The 22,983-nt window shown below is 48.4% G+C and overlaps 1 protein-coding gene across 1 annotated transcript in view; it reads right to left on the reverse strand.

Moving 5' to 3' along the window:
• Positions 1-7,270: 7,270 nt before the first annotated feature.
• The window catches only part of LOC147111558 (unconventional myosin-XVI-like), a 79,584-nt gene continuing 63,871 nt past the window's right edge, over positions 7,271-22,983 (reverse strand). The window contains exon 3 of the mRNA XM_085998630.1: positions 7,271-10,459. Coding sequence (XP_085854756.1) covers positions 10,269-10,459 — 191 coding nt within the window. The 3' untranslated portion in view covers positions 7,271-10,268. The remainder of the gene's footprint in view (positions 10,460-22,983) is intronic.

The following is a 22,983-nucleotide window of genomic DNA, read 5'->3' on the forward strand; positions in this document are numbered from 1 at the left end:
GAAAGTCTTCGCGTGATTTCAAGCTAGCTCGCTGGCTTTGCATATTGTCACAGCATTTTCCAATGTTAGTTCGGTGTCTCTCAACAGACGTTCCGTGACTTTTTTATCATGAATACCAAACACAATCTGGTCACGAATCATGGATGCTTTGAGCTCAGAGAAATTACATGTCTGTGCTTTCAGTTTCAGATCAGTTATAAAGCTATCAAAAGTCTCATTTTGTTGCTGTGTCCGAGAACAGAAGATGGCCTAGAAATTGAGTTGGCGCCGCGCCAGGGCTTTAGCGCTGGAAATTTAGCGCCGGCGCTAAGTCCCCCTGCGCGCGCCAAAAATTCAGTAGCGCCGCGCCCAGATGGCTGCCGGCGCTACTGGAGGGTGTCAGCGCCTCGCAATGGGCGCTGACTGCCGCATTGCGGCGCTAATCCACCGCTGCGGCACCCGATGCGGTGCGGCAGGCTGGGGAAGTGCAGGCCTCCTCCTTCCGTTAAGGAGGAGCTGCCTGCACCCGACCGCTGGCCGTTGATCTGTGGAGAAAAATGAGCCCGGCACCTCGGAGAAGTGCCGGGCTCACGGCCCACACGCATCTGTGCCGCGGGGGGGTGTTGGAGGAGTCCGGGGAGGGAGGTGCGGGCAGGCGGCCGCCGGGAAAGCGGCCGGCCGCCGGGCGACCTTAATGCGCCGGCGCTAAGATCCGTAGCGAACTTTTGAAAAATCGTTGGTTGCGGCTGCCACGGGCGAAGCGGCCGCAACTCAATTTCGGCGTTCGGGCGCGTTGCCACGGCAACCGGGACGCTGCGCACACCGATGACGTCATCGGTGCCGGCGCAGCGCAACCGGCTAACGCCGATGGCAGCGCCCAAGTGAATTTCTCAATCGGCTGTACTTGCGGCGCTAGGCCCTCTAGCGCCTCAAAATGGGCGCTAACCCCACTCAATTTCTAGGCCGATGTATCTTTCATAGGTCTCATTCTTTTTGGGAGAGCAATGTGCATCAAATTTTTTTAGCACATCTTCTAATTTTTCTCTGTTCTCCGCTGGATTAAATACAAATGTATTAAATACCTCTATCACCTGTGGGCCTGCAACCGTAAGCAGCAACGCTATCTTCCTTGCATCTGGCTTCGTACCGAATCCGATGGCTGCAATGTAGAGTTCGAATTGCTGTTTAAAAGTCTGCCAGTTGTAGTCGATTTTTTCGGTGAGATTCAAACGCTCTGGTGGCTTCAAATTCTCCCTGTCGCTTTTCACAATTTTCAGCAGATCTTCACCACCCTGGTACCATGTTATGTTCATTAATAACTAGACATTCTTATTATGAACACAGCTAGCTTTTGCTAGTTACTTTATTGAGCCATGTGGACTTGGTACAGTATCTGTAGAGATGCAGCATTGTGCTCCTGTGTGCAGGCTGCCATCTTGACTGTTGCCTTGTGGGTAGCCTAGTGCCTCATGGGTAATGTAGTCTTAATATCATACAGCTGGGTAGTGTAGTCTTATACATACAGCTATATACAGCTCTACACAGCTCCACCTAGTGTCCACTATAGAATGACATGCTATTGATCACTACACTGATCCCCGACCCCCCCATGATCCCCGACCATGTCGACCCAATTCCACCCTCCACGATCCCCGGCCATGCTGACCCCCGACCCCCCATGATCCCCGACCATGTCGACCCCCAACCCCCCACCACCAATCCCTGACCATGCCGACCCTGCGATTTCTCCCCTGTACCAGCCCCTTCCATCTGAGGCCTACCCGCTCGCAGCCAGCCAGCCTCTCAATCTGGCTGGCTATGGGCGGGAATCTGAGGCCTCACTTTCAAATCAGGCCCTGTCGTTAAAGTTGGCAGAGCCTGCAGGAAAACCAGCCTCCTGGATTTCCATCCTGCCTTGGAGGCCTCTCACCTCCCCTGAGAAAATCCTGACCAAAGTGTCAAAAATCTGAATCCGGACCAGAACCCACCTCCAACCCGCCCACTTGTGGTTTTAACAGAGGCAGGATGGGAGCTGGGCAGCTAACCAGCTCCCAGGAAGCGGGTCGGCTATTTAAATATTATAATGAAGCTGGCATGCCTCAGATTTAACCAGCATTTTTATTTAACTGTGGCTTGTCGGGTTTCGCAGGCCTCAGGAAACCTGACAGCTAATAGAAGGTAAGGACTGCTGGATCCAAGAAGTATGTGCCTGATTCCACCCCCCGCGATTGGAGAACACCCCCCCAGGCCTCCGATCCCCCCCCAACCCAGGCCTCTGATCTCCAGCCCCAGGTCTCCGATTCTCCTCCAGCCCCCCAATGTTCTCTGCCTACCGCACCCCCGCCTCTCACCCAATGCACCTCCGGCCCCCCGATGCTCAAGTCCGGCCCCCAACAACAATCGATCCCTCCCTCCTTCCTCTGTGCGACCTAGTGCCACAGGCCTACCCACCCACAGCCAGCCAGCCTCTCCATCTGTGGGTGGGATATAAAGGTTTCAAATGCAAATCAGGCCCTGCCGTTAAATTTGGCAGGGTCTGTGGGAAACACGTTCTCCCGGGTTTCCCGACAAGCTCCCCTGCTCCCAACCCGTCTCCCAATTAAAATTCCGACCTTGGTGTCTACAATTTTTAAAATGTAATCAGCTTACTCAAAAATCAGACTGTTTGATCCAAATTCCTACCTGTGTTTGTATACATTATAGTACTGTAAAACAATAGTAAGATTTTCCCTTTAAGATGCATAATTTTTAGCATTCTTTATAAATCTGTATTACAGTTTGTTGTGTTTCTGCTGATTTTTATTATTTTCATTAATGGCTTGAAAATAATGAAGACAGCAGTAATTGATAGGTAATCAGTAAGAAGGAACTGCATTTATGTAGTGCTTTATCACATCACAGATATCCCAAAATTTTGGCCAGGACATTGCGAGAACTGCCCTGTTCTTTTATCGTGCCAGGGGATCTCTTAGGTTCACCTGAACAGACAGACTTGGTTTAATGTCTCACTAGAAAGACAATGGGCTCAAATTTCCAAGCCCTGTGGAGGGGGGTTTGGAGGTGGGAGTGGTGGGAAAATTGCAGAATCGGGGGGACAGGAACCCATCCCGCCCCCAATCCACCTCCGTGCCAATGTCCCAGGAGGCGGTTATCCGACCTGTGCTGGGAGCCGCCTCCCCAAGGTGGGAAGGGGATTAGTGCCAATTAACTGCCTGTTAACAGGTAGTTAACAGGCAGTTTTTTGCCTAATCCCTATTTTTAGCCCTGAAGTGTGGGCTTCCCAAAGGCCCCGAACCACGCCAAGTTAACGAGGCGGACCGTCGGTCTGAAGGGGTTGGAGGGGTCGAGATGTCCGTTGTGCAGGTGAGTGATGGGTGCATGTGTGCAGAGGTAAGTGTGTGAGGTGAGTGTAAAGTGTTTTAATAAGTTTTACTTACCTTTACTTTCTCCTGCAGGCTTCCTTCCTTCATTTCTCGGGAGTCCCTCAGTTCACCGGCACAGAAAGCAGAATGGCCGCTGAACTGTCAAAAGTTGCAGCATTCTGCTTTCTGGTCTGGAGAGATCTCTAACTGATCTGAATAGAAGGACTCAAGTTAGAAGACAGATTTTCAGTGTTTGACAGCTTCACAGAGCTGTCAAATGCTGATTGTCCATCTGTCAAAAGCTCTTGACAGATGAAATGTCAATCACTGACGTCACCAGTAACCAGGTGTCCCTTAATTGGCCTGCTGAGCCCACTGGGCGGGCTTAACAAGGTCAATCAAGGGAAAATAGCGTGGGTTGACCACAAGTCGATGGAGGCAGGACTACAACCCAAAAAGTGGGAGTCCCGCCTCCATCACATCCCCATTGACAAAATCCAGCCCAGTAAGTCCAACACTGCAGTACTGCACTGAAGTGTCAGCCTACAGTATCTGTTCAAGACCTGGAGTAGGTCTTGAACCCACAACTTACTAACTGAGGCAAGAGTGCTACCAACGGACACTCATGCACTAGCTTGAAACTGCGGGCTGGATTTTGCTGGCGCTCAGAGGGTGGGTTTGTAGGTGGGTCAAAGGTTGCAATCCTGCTGTTAACCTGCTTCCAAACAATTTTCCCAAGTGTCGGGTCCCCGATTTACAAATGGACCCGACACGTAGCGGCGGGAAGAGGATTAAAGGCAATTACCTGCCTATTAACAGGTAGTTGGCAGTAGTTGACAGCCTATTTTTGGATTTTGCCGCTTCTGGCTCAGGTTTCCTGATGTCCGCACACCACGCCATTTAAGTGTGGCGTGTTGTGAGTCTGCTGTAATGTTTCTGGATTGATGGCAGCTGCAGAAGTGGTGTGAAGGATCCAATATTGCACATGGTGAGTCTCAGAGGAAAATAAATGTTGGGAACTGCATTTTTAATACATTTAGGGCTAAAAATTCAGTGGCCTGCGCCACCAGTTTTCGCCCAAAGAGGGCTTTTGCGCCACTGTGCAAACCTACCGTGACATTTAGCGGGGCGCTAATGGCGGCGTTAGCCAGTAGCGCTGCGCCACCACCGATGACATCATCGGTGTGCGCAGCGCCCCGCTGGCCATATTTGGTTGCTGCCGCCTCCCCCGCGCCGGCCGCAAACAGCGACCGGTACACGGGGCCTACCTGTGCCAGTAGTGGGGCGAGTTAAGGTGGAGGTGCGGCCAGCCGCTTTTTCGGCGGCCGCCTGCCCGCACCTCCTTCCCCGGCCTCCTACACCACCCCCCCGCGGCATTGCCGGCTGTTTCCAGAGAGCCCGGCACTTCTCCTTGGTGCCGGGCTCATTTTCCGGCACTCGCGAGCGGGGATCGCGCTGTTGCAGGCACCTCCCCCTTAAGAATGAGAGGAAGGCCTGCAGTACCGCAGGCTGCCATGCCGCAGCGGGTGGCGCTGCGGCACTTTACACGCCGATATTCAGTTTAAGCGCCCCAAGCGGGGCGCCGAAACCCTTGTTTAGCGGCCGGCTTCCACTTGGGGCGCTGAAACTGAATTTCCCGCTGGCGCAAGTGGCTCCGCGCGCAGCGGTAATTCCGGCACCCAGGCGAGCTGGGCGCCCCTAACTGAATTTCTAGGCCTTACACTTTTCTTTAGGTTACAAGTTTTTAAATCCATGTCCTGTGCCACCTCATTGGGAGAACCTCTCTCACTAGTGACTGATCGCTTCTGCCACCTCACCTGCAGCTGCCATCTATTCCAGCCTATGGAGGGAGTCATTGGAGAGCCTGGGTGCAAGAGTTCACCTTTGTGCAGTGCTTGTCAGTGTTTTCAGCACCTCAATGCTGTCAAACACCGGGAAATCAACTGTCAAACTAAAATTGTGCTTGGTCCCTTTAAGGAAACCGGCAGATGACGCGTCACCAAATGACGTAATTGACCCGCTTCAGGGCGGGCTTAACAAGGTCAATCAAGCCATATGCAGCTGGGGGCGGAAGCCGGAAAGCACCTGACCTGCACCCAACCCGCCTCCATTAATAAAATCGCGGATTTCATTGTGCAATATCAGTAATAAATGCATTGACACATTCGTATGACATTCTTAAGTCACTAATTTAACAAAGCTTTGATGCATTAAAAATAAAAGGCAAATATTATCTATCAAATAGTGTAATTTGAAGGCGCTGGAGCTTTCTACAAATACAAATGAAAAAAGGAAAAATACATTTAACCCATCTAGCGAGTTCTGTTTTTCCCTGGCATGGAGCAGTGGATATCAACTGATAGGCAACGTGGGAGCAAGGGGCCTGCTCCCCCCAAAACTAAATTTGTTCAGTATTTCAAATCTTAGACAAACTGATGTTCCGTTTTTCCTGCACAGACCTTTGCTTTGGTTCTGCCCTGTTATGTCACGGCTTCAGTATAGAGATCGTGGGAGGAATTTCCTGAGACCCCGATACATTGCCGAGGCCTTGCCTACAATGGATGGCCTATCCTAAAACCGTGGATGCACTGCCCGTGATTTCCCTTCCATCGTGTTTCACTTCAACTAAACCTGGGGAAAGGCTTGTGTTCAACGTGGAAACTAACTGGTGAACAAAACCCAAATACACACCTGATATACACACAGAACTGTAACTGATCTGCAGACTGAAAATGCCTAGGATAAGGCAAATGACTTTAATTTAGGATTAAGTTAAAATTCCATCTTTAGAAGTCACAGTTGTTACAAATGATACATGAGCCATGAAAAGTGAAAGAGAAAAAGAATGAAAAAGACTCAGGGCTAAATATTGAGTAGCACCCCAATTGAGGCACTAACTTCGCCGGGGCGCTAAAAGGCGGAAAAATTAGCGCCTCCGCGCCGGAAATTGAGTGGTTGTGCCCCGCCTCCCTCTTGGGGCGCTGCGAGTGAATATCGTGGCACTACGTGCCGCAGCGCCCCACGCTGCGGCATGTCACACTGCGGTATTGCAGGCCTTCCTCCCCTTCTTAAAGGGGAGGGGCCTTGTGCAGCGCGGCCTGGGGCCCAGCTGGGCCCCCAGGGATTGGGAGTGCAGGCAAAAGAGCCCGGCACCCAAGAGAAGTGCTGGGCTCTTGGAGCGCAGCCAGCACTTCACGGGGGGGGGCACGGTTCAGGAGGCCGGGGACGGGAGCACAGGCAGGTGCTGGCAGATGGCCAGCAACAAAAATGGCCGCCCCGCACCTCGCCTTTAAATTGCGCCTCCCCGGCCGCAGGTATGCCCCCCTGACCCTGTCGGACATCATAAGTCAGGAGGCGCTCCCAAAGATCGCGGCCGGGGCGTGAGCGTGGCGCAGCGCACACCAATGACATCAACGCCAGCGGCAACGCCCTCTTAAGGCGCTAATGGGTGGCACTACCAACTGAATTTTTCCCCCTCACATTTATATTGTGCATTTCATGAATTCAGGACGTCCCAAAGCACGTTACAGCCAGTGAAGTATTTTTGAAGTGTAGACACTGCTGTAATGTAGGAAACGTGGCAGCCAATTTACACACAGCAAGATCCCACAACCAGCAATGTGCTAAATGACTATACCATCTGTTTTAGGTGTTGGTTGAGGGATAAATGCTGGCCAGGATACCAGGAAAACTCGTGGGATCTTTTATGTCCACCTGAGGGGACAGACTGGTACCTCCAACAGACATTTGTCACAACAGTTTGGGTTAGATTTGAACCCGGGTCCTAGAGGTGATAGGTCAATATATATATATATATAATAACACACCCAATTCCTAATCATTCAAAGCCTCTATGTTACAATGCGGCTATAAATGACTGAACAGCATAACACTGAAACTTCCTTTACTTTGTTTTTTTTGTATTAAGCAATACATCTGAACAATGTAATAAACAATTTGTAATGGTACTGAAATTCAGACCAGGAGAAGCAGGGTCATGACAAATAGCATCTTCGATAACAGTCCAGAAACTGAAAAACCTATCCATTTAATTTCTTTGAATTGACAACAGAAATACACTGAAATATATTCTTTTTATTGAAAATGTAATTCATCAGAGATAAGACACTGATAGAAATTTTAGACCAGCATTTGATCAATAATATTACACTGGAATTTACAAAAGCAAGGTGTTACTAAAATATGCAAAGAATCAATATCAGTTTATTTGACTGCATAAACCACATCACCCAGAGAAATGCAGTTTCCTGAAAGATAGATCCAGTCTGAAATGAAAAAAGCACCAAAAACATGCAAAAGAGGCACGTATCCCCCAACATGTTACCATCAAACACAGTTAAATTGTAAACATAACTTATGATACAACATAAATATTTTTGAACATTTTGTAAAGTACACATTAAATTTTACTTGTGAAGATTTTTTTGCACCAGAAAGGTTGAGGGTAGGAAGTGAAAAAAGCAGTTAGATCATTTTGGGGTGTAGTGCTGTTCTTTGTGTTACATCTGATCAACTGTTTAGGTGCATCAACTATGACCCCTTTTTGCTTCATCATCTTCTCAATCACTAGTCAGAGAATTAAAATGTTTCAGTATTCTTATAATTCTGCTACACAATGTGAGTTCAGATCCTGAATTTATGTACAGTAAAAGCTATATGAGCTACAAAGTCTTCCTGTGTGAAGTTAGAAAAAAAGGGACACTAAATGGTGAAAATTCCCATTTTGCTTCTAGGGTCATTTTTGGTTTCCCCTCTCCAGATCACCCCATGAAATAAATCATTACTCAGCTCAGGTTCCAATGCTGCTCCTGATCCAGCATCTCAGATGTGAGGAGAACCAGAGTTCTCTTTCATCTTGTAAGGAAGCACCTGGCCTCCACTTGGCATCTAGCTCGGCATTTCATTAATAGCAAGGCTACATTGAAGACTTAGTGGGGCCTAAAGCCGTTAGTGCCCAACACCAGTCGGGATTCCAATGGCATGCAACGATGGCATGCCAGAACGTTGAGGACTGAGGACCGTCCTAAATTCGTCCTCAGGCCCCATGGACTTAATTTAGGTGAGCTGCGGATCCCAATCATTAACGGCAAATTTCAAAAGTGCCGAGGCCCATGGGCATGCCCGGGGAGGGGGCAAGGGCAGGCCCACAGAAGTAGGCAGTTGTTTTGTGCAGCCAGGAGGAGCATTACATTTCACAAAATTTTGGGACCTTTTTTGAGCAGCCTCCAGTGATCTCTTTAAGGAGCTCTGGTTAGGCTGCTCGGGCCCAGAAATACTAGTCGGAGCTTGTGGAGAGCAAGAACCGACTAGTCTAAGCTAATTTAGGAGTCCAAGTCTGAAATGGGGATATGCGCTCACTTTAATATTGAAATAAGGCTTGCATTCATTTCAAGTGGCCACCAGGGATGCCTGAAAAAAGGCCCTAACCAATTTAGCAGTGGCCCATACCCCCAAGCATCTGCCCTGCCAAACTGGTTATTGTTGTGTCCATTTTGACTCTGTTTTATGGGTATTAAATATAGGTCCCAGTATGTGAAGAATGTTGGGGATGGTCCAGCAGTTAGACCTCCAACGGGCGACACTCTCACCATGCAAATTCCTCACCATGTTCTTTAAAATGACTACCATTACATTTTACAATTTAGTCTTATTTTGACTCCACCTTTAATGTAGGCAATGTCAGACATAATTTGGGAGGTCCAATTGTCATTAATATGATCCTATATGGAAAGGGAAAGAAATGACACCATGGGATATTAGCACAAGATCGTTTAGCAAGGCAATCTGAAATTCCTTTGTCTGGGATTTAAGCAGAGGAGGTAATCCCTTATTGCCTCTGCAAAATAGAAGAATTAGGGTAAAATTTTCAGAAAACTTCCCGGCGCAGTCTCATTCAATCAGAGCACGGATCGCAAACTCCGCAAGGAAATGAGCAGCATGAATCCGACGCGTTGACCTCAGTGCCTGATTCTCCGATCCATGTTCTTCTCGAGTGAGACTCCAAGCTGGGAATTCAATTGTAATTCCTGAAAATTTGCTCCATGACGAGAGAGATCTGACACAAGTGTCATTGTATATTAGTATCTCATTGTGTAATTTCTAGTCCTTCACTTTTTTTACCTTTGTCCCTTTTTAAGATGCAATGAAGCTTGCAAAATCACATCAGTTATTTTTTTCAAATCATATTTACATGGAACAGGAGTGAGCTTGCAAGCATAAGGCATAAGTTACTTTCCCCATTGAAGTTTAAGCATCCCTTGTTTTCATGTTATTTTGTACATTACCTATGTCAGTTGAAAGTAAACTGGCTACAGGCCGACTCAAGTATCAAATCCAGTGCAGAATCCAACAGTTTGAATGGAAATTTTCAAATGAAGAGCAATGAGTGAATTAATTAGTGGAAGTCAAGAAACTAGACAGAACCCACGTCCTCCTATCTATTAAGATGAATACATTATACTGTAAACAAGTTTTATGTTATATAATACACTTAATCAAGATTTATAAAAGGCCCATACAAAGGAAATATGATAGCCTTCAGCTTTACAATTCTGAGCAATTCAGATTTTCATTCTTGAAAACTTTGCAACCTTTGAAAAAAAATCAGGTTTCCTAATAATCTTAAAAAGTACGTGCCAGTAAATCTTACAGCATGGTACTGATCATCTGCTATTTTCCATTTGTCATTTGGAGGAATTCCAACCATCCAGGAATTCATGAGCGTCCTGAGTTCCTGCTCGAGTGTACTGTGTAAGATACGAGTGTTGCTGCTCGCAGGCCCTCGAGGATTTTACATGTTTAATGCTTGTGGAGACCATCGGATCTCAAGGATAGACAGCTAGAACATGTTTTTTCTGGACAATGGCTTCATTTGCAAATATTCACTGCATGCACAGCTGTAACAGCTCACTGATAAGTGAAATACAAATTACCATTCAACAGTTGATTTCCATTCTCTACTGCTGGAGCTGCAGTTACTGCAGGAGACAGGTTGGTCACAGGGTTATTAGCATTTCTATCCTGCGTCTCTGATATATTTCTTGTTCCACAGTTCTCTTCTCTGTTAGACAGGCTCAGGTTCCCTTCGTTACTTGTGCCTAATAAAGAAAAATAAATAACAGTAAAGTGACTGAAAGCATATTTTCCATAAATGTCTCAATCTTACAAGCATTTTGGTTCTGAAAAATCAGAAAACGGAACAATGCCAACTCATGCGCACTTGCAAATTATACATGTGGTGTAGAGAAAATATGCTGGGTACTAACATAAATTGTAGACACAGAATTGCATAGAATCTGTAGCACAGAAACAGGCCATTCGCCCTTGTCTATGCTGGTGATTATTCTCCACACGAGCTTCCTCCCACTCTAATTACATCTTCGCTTCCTGATTCCCCATCCCCGTGTCCCTATTTGGCCTGCTCCCTAAAGAGTAGGGCCTAGAAATTCGGTTGAGGCGCCAAAGTGGCGCCAAGTTCGCCTGGGCGCTGATTTTTGCGCAGCGTTCGGAGCTATTATCTTAATGGCAAGAAACTGGAAAGTACTGAAGTACAAAGGGATCTGGGGGTCCTGGTGCACGAAACTCAAAAGGTTAGTATGCAGGTGCAGCAAGTGATTAAGAAGGCCAATGGAATGTTGGCTTTCATTGCTAGGGGGATAGAATATAAAAATAGGGAGGTATTGCTTCAGTTGTACAAGGTATTGGTGAGACTGCACCTGGAATACTGCATTCAGTTTTGATGTCCATACTTAAGAAAAGACATACTTGCTCTCAAGTCAGTACAAAGAAGGTTCACTCGGTTAATCCCGGGGATGAGGGGATGGACATATGAGGAGAGGTTGAGTAGATTGGGACTCTACTCATTGGAGTTCAGAAGAATGAGAGGCGATCTTATTGAAACATATAAGATTGTGAAGGGGTTGGATCGGGTGGATGCGGGGAGGATGTTCCCGATGATGGGTGAAACTAGAACTAGGGGGCATAGTCTTAGAATAAGGGGCTGCTCTTTCAAAACTGAGATGAGGAGGAGCTACTTCACTCAGAGGGTGGTAGGTCCATGGAATATGCTGCCCCAAAAAGCTGTAGAAGCTACATCATTACATAAATTTAAAACAGAAATAGACAGTTTCCTAGAAGTAAAGGGAATTAAGGGTTACGGGGAGCGGGCAGGAATTTGGACATGAGTCTAGGTTCGGATCGGACATGGCCCTGTGGGTAGCGGAGCGGGCCCAGGGGCCGTGTAGCCTGATCCTGCTCCTATTTCGTGTGTCTAATTCTGTTAGATTCAGGAGATGGTTCTGTGATAGTAGATTGGCGGTTAGGATCAGATCAGCCATGATCTTATTAAATGGTGGAGCAGGCTCGAGGGGCCAATTGGCCTACTCCTGCTCCTATTTCTTATGTTCTTATGTATGTTCTTAATACCGATCGCCAGAAATTCAGTTTCAGCGCCCCTAGAGGGAGACGGGGCGAGGCTCGAGGCGCTCCGCGTCCCTCTTAGGGCGTTGAAACTGAATATCGCAGTGCAACGTACCACAGCGCCACACGCTGCGGCACGGCACGCTGCGGTACTGCAGGCCTTCCTCCCATTGTTAAGGGGGAGGGGCCTGCAACAGCGCGATCCCCGATCGCGAATGCCGGCAAAAGAGCCCGGCACCGAGGAGAAGTGCCGGGCTCTCGGGAAACAGCCGGCAATGCCGCGGGGCGGGGATCAGGAGGCCGGGGACGGAGGTGCTGGCAGGTGGCCGCCGAAAAAAGCGGCCGCCCCGCACCTCCACCTTAACTTGCGCCACTGCCGGCACAGCAAGGCCCCGTGAACTGGGCGCGGGTAGCGAACGGCGCTACAGCGGCATTCGCTACCAAATATCGCTATCGGGGCGCTATTGGGGTGCTGTGCACACCGATGACGTCATCGGTGGCGGCGCAGCGCAACAGGCTAACGCCACCATTAGCGCCCCCGCTGAATATCGCGGGCGGCGCGGCCAGTGGTGCTACAGCCACTGACTGCCCTCTTTAGGCGCTAACAGGTGGCGCTACAAACCCAATTTCTCCCCCTAGATGTTAAGCCTTTTAGTTAAAGCAGTAAAAACACAACAGGAGGATTCTACACTACATTGTCTTCTTTTGTATTTTAACTAGATTTAAAATTTACAACCATATGTCAGCTGTGGCTCAGTTGGTAGCACCATTGCCTCTAAATCAGACGGTTGTGGGTTCAAGCCCCACTCCAGAGACTTGAGCCCAAAAATCTAGGCTGACACTCCAGTGCAGTAGTGAGTGCTGCACTGTCAAAGGATGCTGTCTTTTGGATGAGACGCTAAGCCAAGGCCCCGTCTGCCCTCTCAGGTGAATGCTCTCGAAGAAGAGCTGGGGAGTTATACCCACGGTGTCCTAGCTAATTTTTATCCCTCAATCAACATCTTTAAAACAGATTATCTGGTCCTTATCACATTGCTGTTTGTGAGAGCTTGCTGTGCGCAAACTGGCTGCCGTGTTTCCTACATTACAACAGTGACTACACTTCAAAAAACAGTACTTCAATGGCTGTAAAGTGCTTTGGGACGTCCAGTGGTCGTGAAAGGCGCTATATGAATGCAAGTCTTTTTTTCTTCTTTCTTGAGTTTTGCAGCGAGACGCTGGACCATAATTTAGCTCTGTGCTCAGGCGTTTATCATCAGCCAGCGCAACAGTAAGCTTGCTACAATTAGCCTGTGTTACTGAGATAGAGAGTGGAAAATCATCCAGTGTTTTGGTTCCTGATCACTGCTGGAAGTGTGCATGCGAGATTTGGCTGAGGACAAGATCAAGCACCCTGCAGTTAAATAGCCTTTTGATATTCAGTATCAAAGCACACAGAAGAATAATGGACAATTGGGTATTTACTGGAGAATGCCCAAATCATGGAACCAGGTCCCAGCAAAGAATCAACATCTGCCGGAGTGGAGTTGGTAAGTTAACAAAACAAAATTAACAACTATGTAACTATGTAAGTTCCATAGCATAATGCATGTTCGATAAATTTGGTTCAATAAATGATGGTTAACTCTGTGTTTAAAGTTCTGCATCCAAGGAACAGGGTTCGTGGTGAAGACTTTATCCAAGGGAAAGTATCACATTCTTAAATATCTGACCTGTCAGATCTAATTAATGACATAAATGATCACAGAACCTATTGACAAATTAGCTGGTAAGCCTAGGTTATGGTTCAATGACCCAGATCTAGAATCATCAGTGCTCTCTAGCCTATGGGATGAGTGGGTTGTCCTTTGAGGAGAGATTGAGTAGGTTGAGCCTATACTCTGGAGTTTAGAAGAATGAGAGGTGATCTCATTGAAACATATAAGACTCTGAGGGGGATTGACAGGGTAAATGCTGAGAGGTTGGGGGTGATTTTGCCAATGGGGAGCTTTTGGAGGCGGGACTCCCACTTGTCGGGTTTCAGTCCCGCCTCCATCAACTTCTGGCAAACCCACGCTATTTTCCCTTGATTGACCTTGTTAAGCCCGCCCAGCAGGCTTAGCAGGCCAATTACGGGAAAGCAGGTTGCAGAGAACGACAACGTATGACATTTCATCTGTCAAATTTTTGACAGATGAATTGTCATCGTTTGACAGCTCTGTGAAGCTGCCAAACAGTGACATTCTCTATAGTTTGATGAGTTCTCGAATTTAAGACCTCATCAAACAGTTTTCTTTTGCAGAAATGAGATGGTTGCTGCATTGGAGAATGCAACGGCCATCTGTCATCTCCAACGCGGAGGTGCGAAACTCTCCGCATACACACCAACTGAAGCCTGCAGGAAGAAACAAAGGTAAGTAAATTTTTACCAACACTTTGCACTTACCTCAGACACTCACCTCTCCACTCTTGCACCCATCACTTACCTTCACAGCACACTTTTGCACCCCCCCGACTCCCGCAGACCCAGTACTCGCCTCGCTGACCTGGCGGGTTTCAGAGCCTTTGGGAAGCTCGCACTTGTGAGGGCAAAAAGGGGATAATCCTATTTTCTGCCTGTTAACAGGCAGAAAATAGGCTTTAATCCCTTCCCGCCTCCAAGGAGACAGGACCCGGCGCGGGACAGCTACCCGCCTCCTAGGAAGATGGCATGGAGGCAGGTTGGGGGCAGGTTGGGCACCTGCCCCAAAATTATGCCATTTTCCCGGCATTCCCGCCTACATACCTGCCTCCCCAGGGCTGGCATGATCGCGCCCATTGTTTCCCCTGGCTGGAGAGTCTAGAACTAGGAGGCATAGTCTCAGAATAAGGGGTCGGCTATTTAAGACTGAAATGAGGAGGAATTTCTTCACTCAGAAGGCTGTGAATCTTTGGAATTCTCTACCCCAAAAGGCTGTGGGTGCTGAATCGTTGAGTATATTCAAGGCTGAGATCGATAGATTTTTGGATTCTAGGGGAATCAAGGGATATGGGGATTGGGCAGGAAAGTGGAGTTGAGGTTGAAGATCAGCCATGATCTTATTGAACGGTGGAGCAGGCTCGCAGGGCTGTATGGCCTACTCCTGCTCTTAATTCTTATGTTCTTATGTTATGTCCCTTTCAACTATTGGACACATTTTAACGTGAATAGAGTTTGTTTCTGAAACAAATATAAACATAAATTTTGCAACAATGTGTAAATATCCTCTCTCTCCCTCACAGTAGGGGCAAGAAAGGTTGTATCGCTACTTAGGTGAGGGGACATGCTGATCATCTTGAAGATAGACTGATTATTTATACACAATAGCAGATGAAATTAATATGGTCAAATTAAACAGTGACAGTAGGACAAGGGGATACATGCACAAAATGGTGAAAGGCAAACTTGGACATCACATCAGGAAGTCCTTCTTCATACAACAGTCAACACATGGAATGGACTTCCAGATAGTCATGAAGGGAAAAAACATAGGGGGGCAAATTCGGTACTTTAGCGCCTCCCATTAGCGCCAGCAGGTGGATCATGACGTCAGTGAGTGTGCAATTGGTTACATAATTGGGGGCTGTACTGGCAGTCGACCTTGCCCTCCAGGATCTACGATGAAGGGAGCAGAGGCAGCGAGTAAGACTGAAACATGTGGCCAGAGGGAGGAGGAGGGCCATCAGGGCTCTCAACAGGAGGCCTTACTCTCCAAGGGTATTCCGAGAGCACTTCTCCTACCTCCAATTAAGCGAGGAGCAGTGTATTAGAAGGCTCCGCTTCACCAAGGAGGTGGCCACCTCCTGCAACCAGACCTCCAGCCTCAGATCTGGGTGACCACGGCTCTCCTAGTGGCAGTCAAGGTCACTGTCGCCCTCAATTTCTTTGACAGTGGATCATTCCAGTCTGCAACAGAGACATAGCTAACATCTCGCAGTTCGCCATCCATCGCTGCATCCAGGAGGTCACAGAGGCTCTCTGCAGTAGGTGAAGGGGCTAAATTTCCTTCCCTATCACCAGAGAGAAGCAGGATGAGCATGCATGTGGCGTTGCCAGGATAGCAGGATTCCCCATGGTATAGGGTGCCATTGACTGCACCCATGTGGCTTAACAACCCAGACATCTTCTGTAACCGCAAAGTCTACCACTCACATAATGTCCAGTTGGTGTGCGACCACAGACAGCGAATCCTCAATGTGAATGCCCGCTATCCTGGCAGCAGCCACGATGCCTTCGTCCTGTGCCAGACTGGTGTGTCGGCACTCTTCCAGCCACTACGTCAAGGTCGCGGCTGGCTGGTCGGAGACAAGAGCTATCCGCTCTCCACTTGGCTCATGACTCCCCTCCACAACCCCAGCATTCCTGCCTAGCACTCATATAATGAGAGCCATGCTGCCACCAGGAACATCATCGAGCAAACCATCGGCCTGCTGAAGCAACGGTTCCACTGCCTTAACCGCTTGGGAGGAACCCTCCAGTACTCGGCTGAGCTGGTGTCCCATTTTGTGGTGGTCTGCTGCATGCTCCACAACTTGGCTATCATGAATGCCCAGCCCTTGCCACCAGGGATTGCGGGACCACCTCAGGAGGAGGAAGTGGGAGAGGAGGAGGAGGTGGACGAGGAGGAAGAGGAAGATGAGGAGGAGGAGGAGGTACAGGAGCGATGGAGGAGGCAGCCACTCAATCGGCCTTCTCAAAGGGCGGTCCGAGACCACCTCATCAGTCTGTGATTCGAATGAATTAAACCCCAGAACCCCATTGCTCACCACATCTCCATCATTCCATCCCTGTCGCAGGCCATGTCACAAGGCAAAGCTGAAATGAGACACACCACAAAAGAATCCAAACTGAATTAATAAAATTATCAAAAATCAGTGAACATATATTTACAACAAAAATATTAGTTATTCACCCTTGTGCAATCCCTTAGTGCCTGTCGTTACTCTGCCTTTGTCTACTCTTGTGCTCCTACGAAGTGTTGGCTGAATGGCTGCAGCAGGGCTGGTGGAAGGCTGCTGAGTGTCAGTGCCAGAGACTTCAGATGGCCTTGCAGGATGTCCTTGACAAGCTCTTGCCCTGTAAGGCCTGGCTGTAGACTGCACCACTTCGCATGGGTGGCAGCAGTTTGGGCTGGCTGGATAACAGGCAGCGACAAGGGCAATGGCGGAGTTTTAAAAAATGTGTTTATGGGATCAGGGCGTCGCTGGCAATGCCAGCATTTGTTGCCCATCCCTAGTTGCCTTTGAGAAGGTGGTGGTGAGCCGCCTTCTTGAACCGCTGCGGTCTGTGTGGTGATGGTACTCCCACAGTGCTGTTAGGTCGGGAGTTCCAGGATTCTGACCCAGCGACAATGAAGGATCGGCGATACACTTCTAAGTCAGGATGGTGTGTGACTTGGAGGGGAACTTGGAGGTGGTGGTATTCCCATGCGCCTGCTGCCCTTGTCCTTCTAGGTGGAAGAGGTCGCAGGTTTGGGAGGTGCTGCCGAAGAAGCCTTGGCGAGTTGCTGCAGTGCATCTTGTAGATAGTACACACTGCAGCCACAGTACACCAGTGTTGGAGGAAGTGGATGTTTAAGGTGGTGGATGGATGCTTTGTCCTGGATGGTATCGAGCTTCTTGAGTGTTGTTGGAGCTGCACTCATCCAGGCAAGTGAAGAGTACTCCTTACTTGTGCCGTGTAGATGGTGGAAAGGCTTTGGGGAGTCAGGAGGTGAGACACTCGCCGCAGAATACCTAGCCTCTGACCTGCTCTTGCCACTGTTTTTATGTGGCTGGTCCAGTTAAGTTTCTGGTTAATGGTGACCCCCAGGATGTTGATAGTGGGGGATTCGACGATGGTAATGCCATTGAATGTCAAGGGGCGATGGTTAGATTCTCGCTTGTTGGAGATAGTCATTGCCTGGCACTTCTGTGGCGCGAATGTTACCTGCAACTTATCAGCCCAAGCCTGAACGTCGTCTAGGTCTTGTTGCATGCGGGCATGGACCGATTCATTATCTGTGGCGTTGTGAATGACACTGAACATGGTGCAGTCATCAGCGAACATCCCCATTTCTGACCTTATATTGGAGGGAAGGTCATTGATGAAGCAGTTGAAGATGGTTGGGCCTAGGACACTGCCTTGAAGAACTCCTGCAGTGATGTCCTGGGGCTGTGATGATTGACCTTCAACCACCACAACCATCCTCCTATGTGCTAGGTATGACTCCAGCCAGTTTTCCCCTGATTCCCATTGACTTCAGTTTTACTAGGGCAGTAGTGGGAGCAGTAATGCTGTCATCCTGAGAGAGGACAGCAGGTTCCTGCTCCACTGACCCACTGTCACTGCCCTGGGGCTGCACCTCAGCATCCCTAGCAATCTGTTGGAACACAGCTTGCTGGCCTGCTGCGACACCGTGAAAGCCCCAGCCAATGGTGGAAGACCCAGCCACGATGGCAGCAGTCAGATCTTGCGTGGCATCAAGCTGAGACTGCATCAGAGCAGTCTGAGATTGGATGCCGCCAAGCATAGACTGCATTACAGCACTAAAACGTTGAGCTGCTTCCGCCTGTGCTGCAATGGAATCTGCCAGATCGCCCATCACACGCAGCATCAGGTCTGGGTCGCCATAGTCGCACTGGGAATCTACCATCCTTTGCAGACTGGTGTGTGCAGAGCCTTGTGCAATGTTGGAGGCGGACTCCTCCATGCTCCTGTTCATTGCCGAGAGGCTCTCGGGTACCCTTGCCATTGCACCTATCATCTCCGTGTGCATCCCCATTACCCTTCGTCTAAACGCTCCCGCAATGAGGTCCTCGTCTGAGTCCTGTGCAGCAGAACTCGTGCGCAAACTCGCCCTCTGGGGAGCTGGCACCCGAGCTACCCTTTTCCCCTGATCTTGGTGCAGCCCACTCGTCCCTTGTGTCTCACCCTGTGCAGATCCTGCTACTACGCTAGCCTCTAAAGAACGCGTAGTGCCAGTATCTGAGCTGGTGCCTGCGGGTGAGACTTGCAGTAACGTGGTGTGTTCTTCCCCCACCTCTTCTCCCGCCTCGCTCGCTATGGTGCCCTGAGGGACAGGCTGCTCAGGTGCTTGCTCATTATCTGAAAGCATAAAGGCACAAGAGTCGGTTTAAGGTGAGGGGAGGGGGGCAGGAAGGGAAAAATGCATGCATACAGCATGATTAGCTGGAAAGTGCGAAATGCTTGTGGGGTGAGGAGAAAGTGGGATGTGAGAAGGAGTAGAGATGAACATGCCATTGTTGTCCCCAAGGGGGTCAATGTCACCGGTGGCCACGGCCTCCACCATTTGGCGCCCAATAATCTGCAGCACTTTATTCTCCAGCGCAGACAGTGGTTGGGTGTCAGCTTGTCCCCCGCCTGTGCGCTCCTGCTCCCTCCTGTTGTGAGCCACCTTGGCCTGCAAGAGAAAGGAAAATGTGTGAATTAGTGTGGAGCAATGTGTTTGGGTGATGTGCCTGCCATAGTTGAAAAACTGTCATTGTGTGCAAGGTGTGAGCATAGGTAGGTAGTGATTGTTGGTGGGTGAGTGCTGGTGGTGTGCTGTTTTGGGTAGTGTGTGATGACTGTGGTTCATATGGTGGTATATAGCATTTTTTGAAGCATTCACTCGAGTGAGGTTGTTGAATTTGTTCCTGCACTGTGCCTGGGTCCTGGGGACGACAGTGCTGCTCGAGACATGCCGCGTTACCTCCCTCCACATGGTGTGGAAGACTTGCGGTAAGGGCCTCCTGCTATTTTCCGGGTATAGCACCGCCCTCCATCTCGCTACAGCAAACACTGCTTGATCGCAGAATTAGTGGGCTCTCTCCCTGGGGCATGGATCTGCCATGTGTACAGCTGCTTCAGTCCTCCAGCTCCTTCTCCTTGACCTGCTGCTGCTTGCTGAGGCAGCTGCATAGTCAGCAATGCTGAGAATGAGGTTCTGCAGCATCAATGAACCTCCCTTTTAAGTAGTGAAAAAAGCCTGTGGCAATCATGACTTGCGATTAGACTGTACCTGATATTGGTCCACCCTTTGAGTGTAACACTAATGAGCTTGGGCTTAAAGACTTGAAATCAGACTCCAATCATGTCTTTGAGCAGTGAGCACAAATTTTGCATGCAGTTTAAAGCATTAGCGCCTGGTACTAATTCTCTAACTTTTCTAATGATACCGCCCATTCCTGGGCTATAATGAATTTCTAGCCCATAGAATCATTTCAGAAGGAGCTGGATGCTATCATGCATGAGGATTTTTATCTTAATGGATGAACTAGGATTGATCAAATTACCTTCCTCATTCATATCTCTCCCATGACACAGTAAGAACAGAACCATAGCAGAGATAACTTTAAATACAAACAGCCCTCATATTTTTTATCATGTGGGTATGGCAGCATTTATTACCCATTCCTAGTTGTCCTGAGAAGGTTGTGGTGGACCTTCTCCTGGAACTACTGCAGTCCTTATGGTGACGGTGTTCAGTAGGGAATTCCAGTGGAGCAATTATTTTACAATTGAGTAGCTTGCTAGGCCGCTTCAGAGGGAATTAAGACTCAAGCACAGTGTGTGAGACTCGAGACACATGTAGGCCTGGATCAAGTATGGGTGGCAGGTTACTTCCCTGAAAAACATTAGTGAACCAGTTGGGTTTTTATGACAAGCCAGCAGTTTTTATGGTTAAGTCTGGTGCCACAACTTATCACAATTTAATTACATAACTTGCTGTTTTACATAGAATTATTTAGAATGAACAGCACAGATACAAGCCATTCAGCCCAACTGGTCCATGCTGGTGATTATGCTCCACATGAGCCTCATCCCATCCCTCTTTATCTAACCCTATTGGCATAACCTTCTATTCCTTTCTTCAGCATGTGTTTATCTAGCTTCTTTTTAAATGCATCTCTGCTATTTGCCTCAACTACTCTTTGTAGTAGTGAGTTTCATATTCTAACCACTCTCTGGGTAAAGAAGTTTTTCCTGAATTCCCTATTGGATTCATTAGTGAGCACCTTATATTTATGGCCCACAGTTTTGGTCTACCGCACAAGTGGAAACACCTTCGCTACATCTACTCCATCAAACCCTTTCATATTCTTAAAGCCCTCTATCAGGTCACCGCTCAGCCTTTTCTTTTCTAGAGAAAACAGCCCCAGCCTGTTCAATCTTTCCTGATAGGTTTAACCTCTCAGTTCTGGTATCATCCTTATCAATCTTTTTTGCTCCTTAGAATCATAGAATCATAGAAAGTTACAGCACGGAAGGAGGCCATTTCGGCCCATCGTGTTTGCGCCGGCCAACAATGAGCTATCCAGCCTAATCCCACTTCCAAGCTCTTGGTCCGTAGCCCTGCAGGTTAGAGCATCCCAAGTGCACGTTCAAGTACTTTTTAAATGTGGTTAGGGTTCCTGTCTCCCACAACCCTCTGGGTGAAGAAATTTCCCCTCAACTCCCCTCTAAACCTTCCACCAATTACTTTAAATCTGTGCCCCCTGGTTTTTGAACCCACTGCTAAGGGAAATAGGTCCTTTCTATCCACTTTATCTATGCTCCTCATAATTTTATACACCTCAATAAGATCTCCCCTCAGCCTCCTCTGTTCCAAGGAAAACAGACCCAGCCTATCCAATCTTTCCTCATAGCTGAGATTCTCTACTCCTGGCAACATCCTTGTAAATCTCCTCTGTCCCCTCTCTAATGCAATCACATTTTTCCTGTAATGTGGTGACCAGAACTGCACACAGTACTCTAGCTAAGGCCTAACTGGTGTTTTATACAGTTGAAGCGTAACCCCCCTGCTCTTGTATTCTATGCCACGGCTAATAAAGGCAAGCATTCCGTATACCTTCTTAATCACCTTATCTACCTGGCCTCCTACCTTCAGGGATCTGTGGATATGCACTCCAAGGTCCCTTTGTTCCTCTACACTACTCAATGTCCTACCATTTAATGTGTATTCCCTTTCCTTGGTAGCCCTCCCCAAATCAAAATCAAATCAAATCAAATCAACTTTTATTGTCATTGTTAGTGCACAAGTGCAGTACAACGAAATGTAGGCTTGCGGCTCCCGAGAGTGTACATTTAGATTAAGACATTTAAACATTCAACATACATTTGGCTTGCAATACATTAACATAAACATAACCATAATAAAGTGCATTGGCAGGTGTGCAGGCTTTAGAGTTTATTTGTGGAGTTCAGTAGGATGACAGCCCTGGGAAAGAAGCTGTTCCTAAATCTGGTCGTACGGGTGCGAATGCATCTGTAGCGTCTCCCAGATGGCAGGAGGGCGAACAGACTGTGGCTGGGGTGGGTAGGGTCTTTGATGATGGACCGTGACCTCCGTAAACAGCGTTTCTGGTATATGTGCTCTATGGTCGGTAGCCGGGTGCCGGTAATGCGTTGGGCAGTTTTGACTACCCGCTGCAGGGCTTTCCGGTCATAGTAGCTACAGCTGCCATACCATACTGTGATACAGTTTGTCAGGATGCTCTCTATTGTGCAGCGGTAAAAGTTAGAGAGGATCAGGGGTGACAGGTTACATCCCTTCAGCCTCCTTAGGAAATATAGGCGCTGCTGGGCCTTCTTTACCAGAGAGGAGGTATTGAGGGACCAGGAGAGGTCTTCCGTGATGTGGACTCCGAGGAACTTAAAGCTGTCCACCCTTTCCACCACAGCCCCATGGATGTGGATGGGGGTGACTTCCGCCTTTGGACTTCCTGAAGTCCACAATGATTTCTTTGGTTTTCTTGATGTTAAGGGCCAGGTTGTTATCGACGCACCACTTCACGAGATGCTGGACCTCCTCCCTGTAGGCTGACTCATCGTTGTTGGCGATCTGGCCTACTACCGTGGTATCATCCGCAAACTTGATGATGGTGTTGGAACCATGAACAGCCACACAGTCGTGGGTGAAGAGGGAGTAGAGGAGGGGGCTCAGCACACATCCTTGTGGGGCCCCCATGTTCAGGGTCAGGGGGGGGGGAGGTGTGGTTACCTAATTTGACAGACTGGGGTCTGTTTGTTAGGAAGTCCAGGGTCCAGTTGCAGAGAAAAGTGTTCAGGCCAAGAGTTTGGAGTTTGGTGGCCAGCTTGTTGGGGACGATAGTGTTGAATGCTGAGCTGTAGTCTATGAACAGCATTCTGATGTAGGTCTCCTTACCATCTAAGTGATTCAATGCCGAGTGTAGAGCAGTTGTGATTGCATCCTCCGTTGAT

Source organism: Somniosus microcephalus, chromosome 10 (assembly GCF_052327205.1).
Source record: "Somniosus microcephalus isolate GS21.2 chromosome 10, FLI_Smic_1.0, whole genome shotgun sequence".
NCBI classification, from domain to species: domain Eukaryota; kingdom Metazoa; phylum Chordata; class Chondrichthyes; order Squaliformes; family Somniosidae; genus Somniosus; species Somniosus microcephalus.